Source organism: Numida meleagris, chromosome 2, assembly GCF_002078875.1.
Source record: "Numida meleagris isolate 19003 breed g44 Domestic line chromosome 2, NumMel1.0, whole genome shotgun sequence".
NCBI classification, from domain to species: domain Eukaryota; kingdom Metazoa; phylum Chordata; class Aves; order Galliformes; family Numididae; genus Numida; species Numida meleagris.
In genome coordinates this window covers 66216661-66235209 of record NC_034410.1, presented here as the reverse complement: position 1 = coordinate 66235209, position 18549 = coordinate 66216661, and the positions used below count along the sequence as shown (strand labels likewise).

General features: G+C 41.0%; 1 protein-coding gene across 5 annotated transcripts in view; it reads right to left on the bottom strand.

Moving 5' to 3' along the window:
- The window catches only part of PIGN (phosphatidylinositol glycan anchor biosynthesis class N), a 107817-nt gene that overhangs the window by 87694 nt on the left and 1574 nt on the right, over nucleotides 1-18549 (bottom strand). For 2 of the 5 annotated variants that reach the window (XM_021389086.1, XM_021389084.1), the window contains exons 2-5: nucleotides 11675-12923; nucleotides 7748-8007; nucleotides 1950-2071; nucleotides 863-961 (exon numbers count right to left, since the gene is read on the bottom strand). In XM_021389086.1, coding sequence (XP_021244761.1) covers nucleotides 863-961; nucleotides 1950-2071; nucleotides 7748-8007; nucleotides 11675-11761 — 568 coding nt within the window. In that variant the 5' untranslated portion in view covers nucleotides 11762-12923. Of the gene's footprint in view, nucleotides 1-862; nucleotides 962-1949; nucleotides 2072-7747; nucleotides 8008-11674; nucleotides 12924-15344; nucleotides 17307-18549 lie in introns of those variants that run through there. The other 3 variants (XM_021389085.1, XM_021389088.1, XM_021389087.1) reach the window with 3 other exon arrangements.

Sequence of the window (18549 nt, the reverse complement as noted above, 5' to 3'; positions counted from 1 at the left end):
CATTGTTATCCTCCCAATCATATTTTTCTAATTTATGTCAACATTTAAACAAAACAGCAGCATATGCCACTAGCTTGTCCTCATTCTTCCAAGAGAAGAATGAAATTAAACCTGGAGACCTTTTAAACGATTGAAATTTTGCTCAGTACTCTGTATGTCCAGAAACCAAGCACATCAGGCTGGTGGGACTTTCAACGTACTGCACACTAAAAACATCTCATGTTTCAGGAATAGTACCCTGCAGTTCCTGCTTGCCCATAGTTCTTCCCTTCATCCATTATTGTTCTGAATTGAAGCCTGCAATAAGCCACTTCTTCAGCACAGACACTCAGAAAGTATGGCTCCAATTTTATCATTGGGAGCTGCATGCGAGAAAAAGTAAAGCCTCAGCTGCAGACATGCAAGTAAGAACTTTAAACCAAAGAAAAACCATGAAGTATTTTTTAACTATGTTTTTTTTTTTTTTCCTCCAGTGTGTTGACTGAATGCTGCCCAGAGAGGTTATGGGGTCTCCTTCTCTGGAGACATTCAAGACCCTCCTGGACGCGTTCCTGTGTGACCTAATCTAGCTGTTCCTGCTCCAGCAGGGGGACTGGACTAGATGATCTTTTGAGGTCCTTTTCAATCCCTGACATGCTGTGATTCTGTGAAATAAAATCTAATTAAATGATGAGTAAACAAGGATATCTTCTTTAAAAGCTTGCTTTTTCTCCACCCGGTCTCGAATTCACAAATTAGAAATCAGATATACAAAATAAACTGGAAATATGTAATTCAACTTCTTCCCTAACTTGAAAACTGCAAGCACGTCTATTTTATTATCTGATAACTGTGAAGAAAGTTCCTGAAATTTAAACCCTACCTTTTGCAAACATTGGCAAAATATCCGGGCTTCCCCAGCTCCACGTGTATTTGCTTTCATTGAAAACTGAGTCGAATTCCACTGGATTCTCCTTCCATCCTGTTAAAAAAACATCCATGGATTTCAATGGGATTGCCAAAAGAACTCACTGACAGCTAAGACTAATAGTCCATGCAATTTTTTAAGTTCTGGCATTTTCCTTGTACCCAACAAACTCCACCTATGGGTCTCAGTTTTACTCCTCTTTACCCTTATTTGCAGTTGACTCCCATTCATCATGAGATAAGTTGAAAACCTACAGCAATCTCATTATGCAAGGATTGAAACATAAAACACAGCTGATTTACCTTCTAACAAAGCTATCATTCTCCTGAATTCTAAATCCCCTTTTATTTGATTGCAGCTTTCAACACTTTATGCAGTAACACATATGCGTATTACATTACCAGTAGCCATGTTCTACTTCTTCACAAAAAAAACCTTCAAGTTTTTCTTCTGTGACGAAGAAGCTAACAAACATAGAGATGCTCTTAACAGAAACCCATACTCATCCCACATTTGTAGCGGATGTCAGAAGGAAGAATCTTTTGATTGTAAGTCTGGACAAGATCACGTAATTCCTCTTACTTCCCCTTTTCCAAAAGAGGCACACAATATTGCAGATGTTCCTGGGAGAATGCACTGAAGCACCCAAGAAAGCAAGTCAGTAATCTGAAGGTTTGATTCACATTATTAACCACAAAGCATGCAGCAACCACTGTCAGACTGGAGGTTTTTCACTTTTTGCTGCTAATTCTCAAGCTTCACTTAACAAAAGTTCAGCTAAAACACTGCAGTTTCTACTTGTTTGCAATATCTACTTAATCATCACTCATTACATCTCAAATTAAAATTTAAAACTGTTACAAGAATCCAGAAGGTTCTCCTGCTTTTCAAACTTAGGGTCCTAGATTTTAGTATGTTACAAAACATTAATCTATTTAATCTATAACTAGCAACAGTGAGAAAAACATCCAATAAGAAATCTTCCACATCATTAAAATACTTAATTTGGAGGACAATGTTCAGAACTTTGGGACTGGCATACCTTTAGCAACTGCACTGACATCTTCATAAAACCCAGCTATCAGTGCAACATGCCCTGGTCTGGATTCGGTTGGGACTCGGGTGTGAGAGATGCCCCAGCTGCCATTATTCTGCAGAATAGCACTGAAAACAAGACACAAGGCAGTTAATTCTTGCAACTTCTTGCAAGTAAAACAATTTGCAGGCAAAAGGAGTGACGGTAGATGCTGGGCGGGAAATATAAGAAGTCCAGATTAAAAAGAGATTTTTGCTGTAGCCTGCTGTGCAGGAATACAAACCAAACACTAACTTGCAAGTAGCTCTGTGTTATAACACTTCACAGACAACACTGCTGTTGTGTGGATTATCAGCACTTCAAAGAAACTATCTGATGTTTTACAGCATTCAGAATTAATGTATAGTTTCTTTTGCTGCTTTCTAATATGGCTGCAACCCCCACTTCAACCCCCAGATTGTTGCTGTCTGGCATTGCTTTTCTTTGTTCTTTCCGTTTAGCTTCAAAGTCCAGTCCTCCTTTGCTCATTAAATATGCTCAGCTATAATTAATTCTTGTGAGCATGTCTGTCTCCTTTATCCATGCTGAATCTTAGAAGCCAGCAACAAGAAGATATAAACCAAATGCAAATGTAAGGTGCAAATCATTTGAGCAACACAGAAAATACAAGCAAACCTTTTTGCAGATACAATGATGTGAAGGAGAGTACATTCTCAACATATATATATAGAGATAGCTATCTATACAGAAGTTGTCTAGGGATTATGTACATTCAGTAGCTACAACCAATAAAAAGCAAAGAAAATAGAGGACAAAGCCCGTGCATAAGGAACAACCTCAAACTATTCTTGTCTGCTGCAGATACAAACAGCTGAAACCTGTCAGAGAGCAAGCAACTGAGCATTACCATAGGCTGTTTTCTTGTCTCCATCTTCTGGAAGCAGCGAAACATTCACTGCCCACTGTCAGGGCAGGGGGTGAAGGGAGAAGAAATCAAAATACACCCTGACATATCTTACATTAATGTTCAGGGGAAAAAAAAGTCTTCTGAACAAATCCAAAGCAATTTTTTGAGTCAAAACCACTAGGAAAAGTTATTTTTGTTCTTCGATGTATAAGTTACAAAATGTGCTGGTGTTATTAAACATGATTACAGACTAAGTAGACTCCAAGTTCTTGTTTTGTTCTTTTATTTTTAACAGACAGACTGCTTTGATTTAATACATCTGTTAATTACAAGATCTTTACACTAAGTTTCAAACATATTTCTCATTAATGAAATAAGACTCTAACCAAAAGCTAGAATTTAAGGCTTCAATATGCTCATAGGATTCATAGTTGTTTGGTTTTTTTAAAACCCATTGGATCTCACATTCTCGGTTCTACTTTAAAGTCCACAGGACTATTTGGAATAATCCAAATATTGAAGTGAAAAATGAACAAGGTCATACAATGTTCTGATGTTATTCCTAGCTAACATCTCAGTCAGGTTTTAAGATAGGTCATATTGAAAACGGGTACTATTTTGAAAAAAGAATTTATCAGCTAAAGTGGTTTCTAATTTATTCTCACTGGAGATTGATCAAGATGTATTACATTAGCGGAAGACTTAAGACAAAGATAAAACAATTTTGGCTCTCTTCTCACTTCATTGTCACAACAGGTAGGAAATTGTTTTAATTAGACTTTGATTTCTATCCCTTGGATTAATTCCCAAATCAATTTTGCTAAAGTCAGAAAGTAATCCTTTATCTTTGCTTCTGAGAGGTCATATTACCAAATCTGAAGTTAACAATAACACACGGCAGGCAGAATACAGCCAGAATGTCATTTACCTTTTCAAAATTCATTCAGTCATTTTGAATTATTTCAAAGCCCTTCACTCAGAGGAAATTCAAAAAACAATAATTTCCTTGATACTACAAACATTAGCTACCCATAATAAACCATATGATATAGCAATACATACAAAACATGACTGTCAAGGATTAAAACCTTCTCCTTGTAGTCCTCAGCAGCAGCATCACAGTAGTTCAGAACACACCACCTGCTGTCCCTTGCAGCCACCGACGGATAACAGATTTTTCAAGAATATTTGTGGGAGAAAAGCCTGGGTACTTAGTATACATCAACCAGCAATCTGCTCTAAGCATAATGAATCTTTATTAACTTGATATACCTACTAAAAAACAGTGCTTTTATTTATAGCATATTGCTACATGAATAGTTCTTGTTCATTTAAAGGTTATCTTTCCTCCTTAACAAAATGACTGTATGAGGAATTATCTGTCTGTTATGCTGCAAACTAAAGCAAATAAGAGAATGAACATTTAAAACTTGTAATAAATGCGCAAAAAAATAGACTTTATGTGCCCTGGACTGCCTTACCTTTTACAACGCACAGCATGCTGCAACATTTTCTTTTCATTATCTCACACGTACATGCTCACACTCGTTTTTAATACACAAGCAAGAGAGAACTAGAGATACACATGGCATTTCACTGTCTGTACACTTACACACGGAGCATGGGGAACAAGCAGGAAGAGCTACAGGCATGCATGTGCCTACAGGGCTATGATGTCATTGGCACCACTGAGGCATGGCGGGATGGCTCTCACAACTGGAATGCAGGAATAGATGGGTATGAACTCTTTAGGAAAGACAGGCAGGGAAGAAGGTGAGGGAAGGGGAGGGGGTGCTCCTCTCTACATCAACAACCACTTGGAGTCCGTGGAGCTCCACCTGGGGATGGATGAGGAGCTGACAGAGAGCTTATGGGTTAGGGTTAAAGGGAAGGCAGCGGAAGGAGACATTGTAGTGGGGGTCTGTTATAGGCCGCCCAACCAGGAGGACAGAGGGGATGAGGCCCTCCATAGACAGGAGCAGCTTCACATTCATAAAACACTGTCCTCATGGGGGACTTCAGCAACTCCGATATCCATTGGAAGGAAAACACAGCAGGGCACCAGGAATCAAAGAGGTTCCCAGAATGCATTGATGATAACTTCCTCTTCCAAGTGGTACAGGAACCCAAGAGAAAAGGTGTTATACTGGACCTTGTCCTCACTAACAAGGAGAAGCTGGTGAGTAACATGAAACTCAAAGACAGCCTCAGCTCCAGCGACTACAAAATGGTGGAGTTCAAGATCCATAGGGTGTCAAAGAGGGTGTTCAGCAAGCTTGCTACTCTGGACTTCAGGAGAGCAGACTTTGACCTCTTCAGGGAACTGCTTTGCAGAGTGGCACAGGATAAAGCCCTGGAGGGAAGAGGGGCCCAAGAAAGCCAGTCAGTATTCAAGGACCATCTCCTCCAAGCCCAGCAGTAATGCATCCTGAGAATGAGGAAGGCAGGCAAGAATGCCAGGAGGTCTCTGTGGATCATCAGGGAGCTCCTGGACTCACTTTGGCACAAAAAAAAAAGTCTGTAAGGAGAGGATGCAGGAACAAGTTACCTGGGAGGACTACAAAGAAGTTGTCTGAGCAGCCAGGGATCAAGATAGGAAAGCTAAAACCTAAACAGAATTAAATCTTGCCATCGACATAAAGGGAAACAAGTTCTACAGGTATAACAGTGATAAAAGGAAGGCCAGGGAAGATGTGGGCCATCTCCACAAGTAAACTGGAGACCTAGTCACGAGAGATATGGAGAAAGCTGAAGTACTCAATGACTTCTTTGCTTCAGTCTTCACTGGCAAGAACTCTAGCTGCACCACCCAAGTTGCAGAAAGCAAAAGAAAGAACTGGGAGAAGAAAGATCTGCCTGCTGTAAGTGAAGATCAGGTTCAAGACCATCTGAAGAACCAGAAGGTGCATCTATGGGACCCGATGAGATCTATCCACAGGTTCTGAGGGAACTGGTGGATGAAATTGCCAAGCCGCTATCCATCATATTTCAGCGGTCATGGCAGTCTGGTGAAGTTCCTGCAGACTGAAAAAGGGGAAACATAACACCCCATTTTCAAGAAGGGAAAAAAATAAGATCCAGGGAGCTACAGGCCAGTCAGTCTCACCTCTGTGACTGGTAAGATCATGGCGCAGATCCTCCTGAAGGCCCTACTGAGGCACATGGAAAACAAAGATGAGGTGATTGGTGGTAACCAATACGGCTTCATCAAGGGCAAGTCATGTATGACAAACCTGGTGGCCTTTTATGATGGAGAGATAGCCTCAGTGGATAAAGGAAGGGCAAGTGACATAATCTACATGAATTTGTGCAAAGCATTTGACACTGTTCTGCACAATACCCTGGTCACCAAATTGGAAAAAAATGGATTTGATGGATGCACCATTCACTGGATAAGGAGTTGGACGGATGGTCACGCTCAGAAAGTTGCGGTGAATGGTTCAGTGTCCAAGTGGAGACCAGTGACAAGTGGCATTCCTCAGGTATGGGTGCTATTTAACAACTTTGTAGGTAACATAGACAATGGGATTGAGTGCATCCTCAGCAAGTTTGCAGATGACACCAAACTGAGTGGTGCAGCTGACGTGCTAGAGGGAAGGAATGTCATCCAGAGGGACCTAGACAGGCTAGAGAGGTAGACCCATGCCAACCTTATAAGTTCAACAAGGCCAAGTGTAAGGTCCTGCACCTGGGTTGGAGCAATTCCAAGCACATATACAGGCTGGGCAGAGAATGGCTTGGGAGCAGCCCTGAGGAGAAAGATTTGGGAGCGTCAGTTGATGAAAGACTCAGCACGAATCGGCAGTGTGCATCTGCAGCCCAGAAGGGCAACCATATCCTGGATCATATCAAGAGAAGCATGACCAACAGGTCAAGGGAGGTGATTCTGCTCCTCTACTCCACTCTCACGAGATCCTACTTGGAGTACTGTGTCCAGTTCTGAGGACCCCAACACATGAAGGACATTGCGCTGTTGGAGCAGATCAAGAGGAGGGCCGTGAAGATGATCAGAGGGCTTGGAGAACCTCACCTATGGGTACAGGCTGAGAGAGTTGTGAGCTCTTCAGCCTGGAGAAGAGCAGGCTCTGGAGGGACTTCATAGCGGCCTTCCAGTACCTGAAGGGGACCTACAGGAAAGTTGGGGGGGGGGGAGTTTTTATAAGGGCATGTAAAAACAGGATGAGGGGAAATGCTTTAAACTGGAAGAGGGTAGATTTAGACTAGATGTCAGGAAGAAATTCTTTAATGTGAGGGTGGTGAGACACTGGAACAGGTTGTCCAACAAGGTTGTGGATGCCCCCTCCCTGAAGGTGTTCAAGTCCAGGCTGAACGGGGCTTTGAGCAACCTGGTCTAGTGGGAGGTGTCCCTGCCTATAGCAGAGGGGGGTTGGACTAGATGGTCTTAAAGGTCCCTTCTAACCCAAACCATTCTATGTCTCCAGTGACCCACCAGCATCTTTTCTTCTAAGGCAGTTTTTCCCTTCCACTCTCCCACATACTTTCAGCACCAGTGACAATGTTTGACAAATTTTAAAAGAGGACGAAGTAAAACAAAGGCAGTAGAAGCGCAGACTTCCCAAGCTAATGTATGGTTTGTGTTATCACTAGAAAGTACAATAATAGTGAATTACTGAAACTGAAAAAATGAAGACACTTGATGGCAAGAATATCTTCTTTCCTAGCTGCTACATACCACTGCTCCTAGAAATGGGGACAAGTTCTTGATGCTGCAAAAGACCAACTGCAAAAATTTGTCTTCTTAAAGGCAGAAGGAAGTACCAAGACACCACAGCTGCCCTTGTTTCTCTTGTTCCTCTGAGAACTCTTTCCAGCACTACAACGAACTACCTCCAGAAATTAAGCCTTCTGGATTCAAATGGTTTTTGGATGGACTTACCGCAGGTAAGGTGCTTGGGGAGTATTGTTGCGATTCAATTCAAACAGAGAATCTGCTCGCAGACCATCAGCAACAAAGAGTACGAGGCGCTTTGCTGGAGGCGGCAGTGGAGTTTGCTGAGGAGTCATACCATGAACCAGAGGGGAGCTGAAGTAGATGTCAAAAATAGAGACCAAGAAGACAAAATGCACAAGGAGACCGGCAAGTATGAAGACTGGTATACCCATGGTAACTGGAGGTCGGAAAGGCAAAGCCCAACACTAGAAAGGAGTAAAAGAAATACAGTTAGTCATATGAATCTTGATTTTTATTTATTATTATATATTTAAGTATTTTGTTACAGGAGTACCATAACTAGAGTCATTACCCAGACCCATAACCAATCTCTATTTACATAAGGAAGCGTTTTCAGAGAATCAGAGAATCATAGATTCATAGAATTAGCTAGGTTGGAAAAGACCTACAAGATCACCTAGTCCAACCATCCACCTACCACCAACAACCCCACTAAACTATGTCTCCCAATGTTATATCTAAACATTTCTTGAACACCTCCAGGGACGGTGACTCCACCACCTCCCTGGGCAGCCCATTCCAGCGCCTGACCACTCTTTCAGAAAAGTAGGATTTCCTAATGCCCAGCCTAAATCTCCCCTGGCGCAACTTGAAGCCATTCCCCCTCGTCCTGTCACTAGTTACAAGAGAGAAGAGGCCGACCCCCAGCTCACTACAACCTCCCTTCAGGTAGTTATAGAGAGCAGTAAGGTCTCCCCTGAGCCTCCTCTTCTCCAGACTGAACAATCCCAGCTCCCTCAGCCGCTCCTCACAGGGCCTGTGCTCCAGACCCCTCACCAGCTTTGTCGCCCTCCTCCAAACACGTTCCAGGGCCTCAATGTCTTTTTTGCAGTGAGGGGCCCAAAACTGGACACAGTACTCGAGGTGGGGCCTCACTCGGGCTGAGTACAGAGGGACAATGACTTCCCTACTCCTACTGGCAACACTGTTCCTGACACAAGCCAGGATGCCATTGGCCTTCTTGGCCACCTGGGCACACTGCTGGCTCATGCTCAGCCGAGCATCGACCAATACCCCCAGGTCTGTTTCCTCCACACAACCATCCAGCCACTCTGCCCCAAGCCTGTAGCGTTGCCTGGGGTTGTTATGGCCAAAGTGCAGGACCTGGCACTTGGTCTTGTTGAACCTCATCCCGATGGCTTCAGCCCAGAGATCCAGCCTGTCCAGATCTCTCTGTAGGGCCTCTCTACCCCCAGGCAGATCGACACTTCCTGCCAGCTTGGTGTCGTCTGCAAACTTACTGAGGATGCTCTCAGTGACCTCATCCAGGTCATCAATAAAGATATTGAAGAGGACAGGCCCCAGCACCGACTCCTGGGGAACACCACTCGTAGCCGGTCACCAGCTGGATTTAACTCCATTCACCACCACTCTCTGGGCCCGGCCCTCCAGCCAGCTCCTTACCCAGCAAAGGGTGTACCTGTCCAAGCCACGGGCTGCCAGTTTCTCCAGGAGAATACTGTGGGAGACAGTGTCAAAGGCTTTGCTGAAGTCTAGGTAGACCACATCAACAGCCTTTCCCTCATCCACCAGGAGGGTCACTTGATCATAGAAGGAGATCAGGTTGGTCAAGCAGGACCTGCCCTTCACAAACCCATGCTGGCTAGGCCTGATCCCCCGGTTGTCCTGCAAATGCCGCGTTATCTCCCTCAGGACAATCTGCTCCATAACCTTCCCCGGCACCGAGGTCAGGCTGTCAGGCCTGTAGTTCCCCGGATCCTCCTTACGACCCTTCTTGTAGATGGGAGTCACATTGGCAAGTTTCCAATCTTCTGGGACCTCTCCAGTTGACCAGGAAATTCTGGTTCTGGTCACCACTTGTTGATTCAGGTTGTCAGATAGCTACATCACAGCAATACATCTCTGGCATTTACGGGGATATCGGATAGCTTCATAAGACGATTAAATCAGGCCAGCTTCTGTGACAAGCAGCGGCTTTGTGTTACCCGCGGCAGTGACTGCAGACCGGGACAATGCGACGTCTCCATGAACACACTACCCTCTACCGGCCGACTGCGTAACAGCATTGAGTTTGTTAAGGCAAGTACAGACCAAAGACAGCTAGGGAAAGCCATCCTACAGCAAGCACCCATCCAAAGCTGCTTTTTCTAAGTTTACCTTCAATTCTAGGCTCATTGCACTATGCTTATACACGGAAGTCTAATTTTAAATGAACAAAGATGCTCTGTGCGAGTGCAGAACACTCTTCTAAAATAGATGACAAAAGCACAACAGGTGAAGAATTATCTTTCAGCTGGATAATAATCTGCCCTTTCACAATCCTTTTCCTACCCTGTCAATCTTAGAAGTCAAGTTAGGGATACAAACATGTTTAATATTAAATACACTGAAAACGTATGTGTCCACCACATGTACTGAGAGTTTCACATGATGCCTACTGAAGGCAATGCAAACATATATTGACTCAAGTAAGCTTGGGGACTCTGTCTGAATGAGACTATTAGTTCTGTCAAAGTTGACAGCTTCATTGTATAAACATGCTAATTATCAGCCCTACCCAAACAGCACCTCAATTGACTAATTTAGAAACAGATCTTCCTAATAGCCTGGAAGGTGCAGAAGACATTCAACTTTGTATATCAATACACACCTCCCCACTAAAGAAACTATTCAGAATCTACTTAATGCTTATAAATAAGAACATTTCTTATCTTTCTGCTTACAAAATTTCAGTAGTTAGAAACATGAACAGACAGCCATCTATCACACGGCATTATTATAAAATAAAGAATCAAGGCTTCACTACCACATAACTAATTCTGATAAAAACTCTGAAATATTTTCTGAAAATAAAAACTTGAAAGAGTCAGGAAAATCACAGAGCATAAAATTCACCAACTGGAAAAGATTTCAAAGTTTTATAGATAAATAATCCAGATTAAGTATAACTTGTCAAAATAAAATTCAGGCCTATATGCAGCTCAACTGCAAGTTACAATTCCTTTAAATTTGCCTTTTGAAATACAGATGCAACAACATCCATCCTAATTAAAATAATCAATGGAGCAATTTCCAATTTCAGAGATTGAGAGAAAAAAGAAACAAGACTGAGATAGATACAGCATTTCAAGGGGACATCTAGTAGTCATACTCAGCAAAGAGCACGTTTTGATCACTTAAGCAGGAATTTGCATATCTCTGCGTCCACAAGTGAGATTCTTAAACATGACACCTCATTTTACAGTGTTTAGACGTTGTGTTGAGAGACATGGTTTAGTGGGTTTATTGGTGTTAGGTGGATGGTTGGACTGGATGATCTTGTAGGTCTTTTCCAACCTTGCTAATTCTATGATTCTATGATTCTTTTGATGTAGTTATGCTGTTTGAAAAGAGAATCCAAACTATTGAGGCCTAAAATTGATATGACTAAATACCCTACTAAACAAAGCAAATTACTTCAATCAGATTCTTGCTGTTGCGTGCTTCCAGAGCTACAATTCCATAGCTTTACATATTCTAAGTTCCAACTGAATTAACAGTAACATAAACTGTTTTCACCACTCAGTATTCCTCTTTGCTTGAACTCTCCCCAGGTCTGAGACCTAGCTTGCAGCACTAAGAGTGTAATCAACACAATTCAAGTTTAATATCATCAGATATACAGTGGTCTACATTAATTAATTACAGAAAAGACTTGTTCATTTGCAACGCAGTTTGATCATATTATAGTAGACTATTCTGGTCACAACATATTCGACTGCTCATCACCATCAGATGACAGCTTCACTCGTTTTACAGCTTCACTGTTAACCTTCTTGATGCCCAGCAAGCCTCTAGCATGGTTCTCTTGCTAGGAAGAGCAGGGAACAGCTATCCCAGAGCAACACATACCCCCCTTGAGTCAGCCATGTCTGCCTTCATGCCTTCCAGGCACAGAGGAACACAGGTAACACTTCTCAGGAACATGCATCCATGCATGCCCTAGCAGGAAGCATACTTAGCGAAGCACTATGCCTCTGCATCTCATGAGATACAGAAATGAAATCCAGCTTTTACAGAGTACCACACATAGGAAAAGAGTTTCTTGCTCTTCTCTCTCCACCTATTGCAAAGGTCATCACAAGCAAATTTGTCTGTTGAGTCTGGTGCTTGGTGGTTCAAGGCAGAAACCATACAGGGTATGCTAAGAGGAAGAAATAACTAGAATCAAAAGAAAAGTAGATTAAGTATTAGCTTACTTATATGAAAAAGCTAAAGCCAGAACATGTTAAGAGAAGGAAAAAATTCATTAAACACACACAAAGCCCTTTTCACTTTGGAGGACAAGTGACTAGATCTAAGCACTTATTACTAGTGCAAAATCTACACTTTCACGTGCCTGGTCACCCAAAAAATTGAAGACATATCTTACATCTTTCTGTCAATAAAACCTAACTCAAAGATACATCACCATTTTGTTCCTCTGATATTTTCCCAGGCAGTCAAGTGACTTAGCATGCTACCTCCCAAAATCTGAAGATGTAATCTTTGCCCAAATCCTGATTGCATTATTCAGTGTAGTTTTGTTTTGTCATCACCTGTCACACACCAAGAGTAAAGAACACAGCTCCTTGTCTTGCAAACAAGAGGCTGAGAGTCAGGAGCATGTTGCAACCTATTTGTCACATGCTATTTCTTACTGTACATCCAAACATGCTACTTATAATAATACAGCTCGGCCAGACAATTCATCTCCTCTACAGACCCATCCAGAGTAGTAAATAGTATATCAAACTCAGATTTCTTGTTTTATTTCTATGTTTTTTCCTCCTTCTATCACCACCTCCTTAACAAAACACAGAGCCAATAATGACATTGCCCAGCCTCCAGTCTGACAGAATTTAAACCACACATTTAAAGTACTTTGTTCAAACAATTTGGAACCAACAACAGATTTTCAGATATTGACTGGAAAGTACTTAAGATCTACCAGGCCATTCATTGCCTGTAATGTAAGTTGTACACATGAAGAAAGCAAATAGGAAATTAGCACTGCCCTGATATGTGTTGTGGGCTTCATCAGGGTTTACCACTTCTGTCATTACTGGATCTTGTATGTGAGCAGAGAAAAGAGTACATAGATGAAAGGGGAGCATTTGTCCTGGAAGAGAAGATAAGACAGAATCAGCAAGCACCTTTCCTGAAGTCCACACAATTAAAGACAAGCAGCAAAACCTCCTGGCTGCAATTAATTAGTTTTTTTGGGGGAAAAAAAAAGTTATTTGAACAGATGAAAGGGTTTGTTTGTTTTAAAGGAATCCTCAGAGAGAACGCTCACCCCATCTGCCACCAGCCAGGAACAAAAGAGACCTCCTCTTTCTTTGTACTCACATCTATCAAAAACACAGCAAAGCCCTCTTTTAGTTGCAAGTTCCTCACCAGTGGTCATGTAAGTGCAAGAACTACAATACTCAAACTGTGACAGTAGCAGGGGAACAAGACGGCTACAATGAGCCACCAAAGCCTCCATCAAAGACAAGAAGCAGGCAGTTTATTTCACATTAGCTTTTTGTTCCTTTCAATCTGATCCACATCTTGCTAACAAGATGCTTTTTGACTTGTGCCAGAGTCCAGTACTTTGTCTGCAGCCAGTTCTGACTGCCACACAACCAGCATCCACAGCCCCATGTAAGATCAGAACCCTTAAAACTTAACAGGAATGCTGATATAATTAAGTAAATGCAGCACTTTCCCCAGAGGAATCAACATCTAATTTCTATTTCCCTTAAGTTATAATCTCTCAGCATTATAGATTAGACAAAGAAAATCATATTTGCACTGCAACATATAGTTCTTTGTGAGAAATGTTACATTTCCTTTCCCTGCTTTTTTTCCCCCCTATAAATATGCAATAAAACAACCACAAAATACTACATGGAGTATGCCCCATTGGCAGGAATATTTTTTTAAGGATAATAAAATGTCAAGAGAGGGAGCTCAAGACACATTAGTCATTTCTTTTAGAGACACCATGCCTCACTAAATATTGTCAAGTCTGTTGCGTAAGATGAACAAAATCCATTGGAAAGGCATTTTCAATAAGCATCAATGGCCTTGGTAAGTACCTTTTATAGAAAAAAGAAATGGACAGGAATGTCTGCTATTTTTCTGGCTGATGAATACATTTTTCAGCTAAACAGTATAGTGCATTACATCACTTAAACTGTCAAATTTGTGACTGTACAATTTGTCCACACATAAAACATGATCCTTTTGCTTAGGGTAGGGAAGCAAAATGGAAATTTTGCTGTGTGATGGTATTTTGCATGGTGTGGCAATTATATATCATCCAAGACAGCACTAGCAGCCTTTATGCCATTCTTTTACTAATTTAAATTTTTAAAGAGTTACACTAGTCAAGCAATACGAGTAAGTGAATTCCTGCTGTCAAAGCATATATCTATTGACTACGCAAATTTCTACAGAATTACCGCCCAGTCTCAGATTAAGCTTTCTTGCGTCTTTACACAATACTTAGATGTAGGAGATCCCCAAACCTCATTTTTGCTTCACACATACAATGAATAGAAGTGAGATAATGATCAAGACCCTTTCCTCCTTTCCCAAACACTATTTTCTCTCCTGTGAGGCAAAATACGCTCTGTCAGACAACGAACCTACAATGACAGTGTTTTTGCTTGCTCTTGCATTGAAGTGGCTTTGGTAATCTAAACCATCTGTTTAAAATTATTTTATGTTCAACACCTTCACTAATTTTATGGGTTATAATAACAAATGACATCTGTTTTAAATTTCAAATGTCGTTCGGTAAGGCAGATCCAAACCCGAGGCGACGAGCTCAAGGAATATTTCATTTTCTTTTTAACATCATTTAATAATCAAAATCGCTCTGCCTAAAAAAAAAAAAAAAAAAAGTCTCTTTTGCTAAAACATTCTGAGGAGAAACCTGGCTATGGACTACAAGGTAGAATAACCAACAGAATTTATCCATAAATCAGTAACCCATAATGCCAGCATACACTTTTTTTCTGCGAATTATCCTGTAAACATGGAAAAAGTTTCCACAAACCTGCCAGGTACAAAAGCATACTCAAGAAAAACACTGACAACAAGAGAGCACTGAGAAAGAACAACAGTGGTTTTTTTCATGCTTTGAGGAACGAAAGAGAACAAAAGCATCATCCTCTGGTAACACTTGTCAGCCAAGTGTAGAAAAATGGAAGAGCAGAACGCAGCACTGTATTTGTTCACGATGCAGACAGATAAAAGGTCAGAACTGAGAGAAAGTAAAACTCAACAAGTGCTGTGTGGTTTTTTTTTTTGCCGTGAATCAGCTATTTCACTGATAACAGCATTTTGGGCATCCTATGTGTTTTCAGGAGGTATTCATAATTCCTTTTTGAGTATTTTTTTTTACTTCCAAGTCACGCAGCCAAGCTCTATCAGCAAGTCTTTTTCAAGTGCCACTGTTCTACAGCTAAACATCATATTTCCATCTCAACATGGACTATTTAGTTCTTTGTCCTGCCAAAAGAGTTTTGCATTGCTCTGTGTGACTTACCCATTCTTGCAGAGAACGAAGACTTTATTTTCATTTTTTCATGTTCCACTTGCAGGTCTTGTAAACAGATTTTTCACATTACAAGTTCGATAGGATATTTTCGGGGATAGAATGTCACCTGGGAACATCTAATAGAATCCAGCACATCTGCCACTAGGACTGCTATGGTTGAGAAACAAGTACTTAAAAGAACACAAGTGCATTGACGACAGCTAGTAATAGCAGTCTGGCCGTCTCAGTGGAGACCTCCCTGACAATCCAAGGCTGAAAGTGCCCCTGAGATATTTTTGAAGAAATTTACAATAAAAATACGCAGTAAGACACAGACACATTAAGACACGAGCACTACAGTTTCTCCCTTTAGCAATAAAAGGCAGAAGGATTAAGCTCTTCAAAGTCCTACAGCAAATACTGAAGTAGAGCACACAGAGAGAAAAACACACAAGGAAAATGATAGAAGATGACCTTGCAAATAAATCTGGCTTGCGTATTTGTTCTGTATATACACAGAGAAAAACATTCAAAGAAAATGGTATTTAAAGAAGTTAGTATAAGTAAGGTTTTAAAAAGGTGACACAGAAGAGCTTTGTTCTATCAAGTCACATATTCTTATCAGTATCAACTGTTACCCAAAAACATGCAATATCTCCAAAGGTAAGAAGCCACTTATCTGCTGGATCTTGCATATGGGCATATTTTACCAATATTTTCAGGCTGAAAAAAAGAAGGGCAACAAGACAACCTTCTCTATGTCTTTATTATTGAAAGTATTACTCAATGCTTTGAAGTCAAATTATGATTTCACAGGTTCCCACTCTTTCAAAGAAGAGTTTCTTAAAAGAACTTATGAGCTCGTGAGAACACAAGCACTATTTCAATCAGATCTACTAGCCAGTGGCATTGTATCCGATTATTCAACTCAACTATCTAGGAGAATCGGTATCTTATGCCTCTTTACTTCACAAACCTATTCCAGCAATGTCGATCTAGAAAGAACTGAGTGCCCCGCAGACGCCGGGCAGTGGGCGGCTGCTCTCCAAGGTGCTGAACTGGCGGCGAGGACCAGCGGCTTCGCGGCTCCGGGAGACCTATCTCACGGCCTGGCTCCCTCACTTCAAGCTTCCCTCGTTGGGAGTTTTGAAAGGGGAATTCCTTCCTTCTGTTATCCTACATGTCATTCTCAGACTCCTCAAGTCTTCAGAAAGATCTTGCCTCTGCTCCAGCAGCACGTGGACATAATTACAGATCTAAGTCCCCAGGGATATTCATCTTAAAATCAGGCTTTCAGTAGTTACAGCTTTATCGCAAAGAAACCAGCACAAGGAGGGAAAGAAGCTGCAATAGCCAAATCGCAAAGAAGAGAAAAACATTTAAAGGATGGACTGCATCACCTTCAAGAGAGCATCCAACTTCTAAACCAGTAATGCAAGTATATACAGTACTTCATCAAGGGTACTGGGAGGCTTATTGACAGATCTTTACGCACAGAAGTTGTATGACATCTTTCTGTCACACATGGACAGTTATTTGTCATTTCCCAATTTCCCTACTGGCAAAACAAGGAAGTGAGGCAACACTGGTAGGTAGATGATTACAAAGAGTAGACTTCTTATTATACAGATACTGCTCCATCTTAAGAACACAAAGGCAAGCTCTACCTATATTAAGTATCTATTACCACAGAGAAAACAACTAATTCTATAATGACAGGAAAAGCCTATTATTAACATCTGTCTAGCAGTTATTTATCTGTATCCTACCATCTGTAGGAACTCTTCCTTAATTAAAAGCATCTGTTTCCCAAATATGTAAAATCAGAAAGTGAAATACTTTATCTTTTATAGCTACAAGAATACCTGATACGGGAGTAGCAGTTAGAAGACCAAGAGGTCCTCACAGTCACAAATTCTGCAAGAAAAACTAAGTACAGCTGCAGAAAGTTGCCCTGTTCCCTGCTCCCAAATACATATTCCCACACCAATCCCTCCCTTCGGCAGGCACAGCTGTCTGCATAATGAGGCAGACTGGAGAATTCTCAACTGAAAATAGCCTCAAAGAAAAAAAAAAGAAATGGAAATAACTTGGTTCTAGTTTAGTTCACAAGACTAATTCATAAAATAAACCTCTGTTGGCATCAGATGGACAAAACGTCTCCTCCCAAATGTGCTAACTTAGTACATTCAAAGCATGCCCTCCGATTCCTACTTTGTTTTCCAATTTGTATTCCATTTATTCATATCATAGTCTTCAATGCATAACTTCCACCACAAGATTGGTTAAATATATTTTATCACGCTTTCCTCCAATACCTGATTGAAGAACAGCAGGCTGGACAATGAAAATAGTCAGTATGGTAACATCTTTGCAAGTTGGTGGCGCATGCTTCTGTAGTGATAGGGGAAAAAAAAAACAACACACTTTTCCAATTTCAAGCCTTGTTTTCACCTCCAGGAAGCTTCAATAAAAGATACATTAACAAATTAAGGCAACATAGCTTCTTGTGTGAATTTGCTACTTTTAAACCTCTGAATGACTTTACAATTACCATTTTCATACTTGATTTTCACTGTTTCCCTTTCCTACCTACACTGTCTTTCAACATGGATAGGCACGCCATCTTAAAAAGTGAACTGCTAATCTTCACAACTTTCCGTTACAGCCCCTTAGAAGGAAGATCGTCCTTAAACTTCAAATCACTTGTAAATGCTACACATCACCACTAGAGGCTGCTACAGGACATCAATTACTCCGTCCTCCCTCTACAGGAAAAGGCAGAGCCCAAGCACATCAACTTGTAAGCAAGCTCATACTGAGCATGCTTTAACTCCCCAAAAAGGAAAGGAAAAGTAGTAAGATTTCTTCACGGGTTCCTAATTCTAAAGTATCAACAGTGAATATACGTTTCTTATTTTACTGAGGCTTGAGTCAATTTCCCAAGCCTTTTCAATATACTGCATTTTATTTTAGGCTACAACATATTCACATTCCACTACTCTTTTCCCTATGATACAGACAATACAAAAACAGTATGTTATCAGAAAAAAAAGGTTTATCAAAGAACAGAATGCAAAATTGATTACGTTTTAAAGGAAGTTATATGTAACCTAAATAGAAGAGTATCCTTTTATAGCATACTAATCAATAGATTGCAAGAAGTCAATAGATAGCAATTGTGGAAGTAAATATTGCTTAACTATCTAGTAAA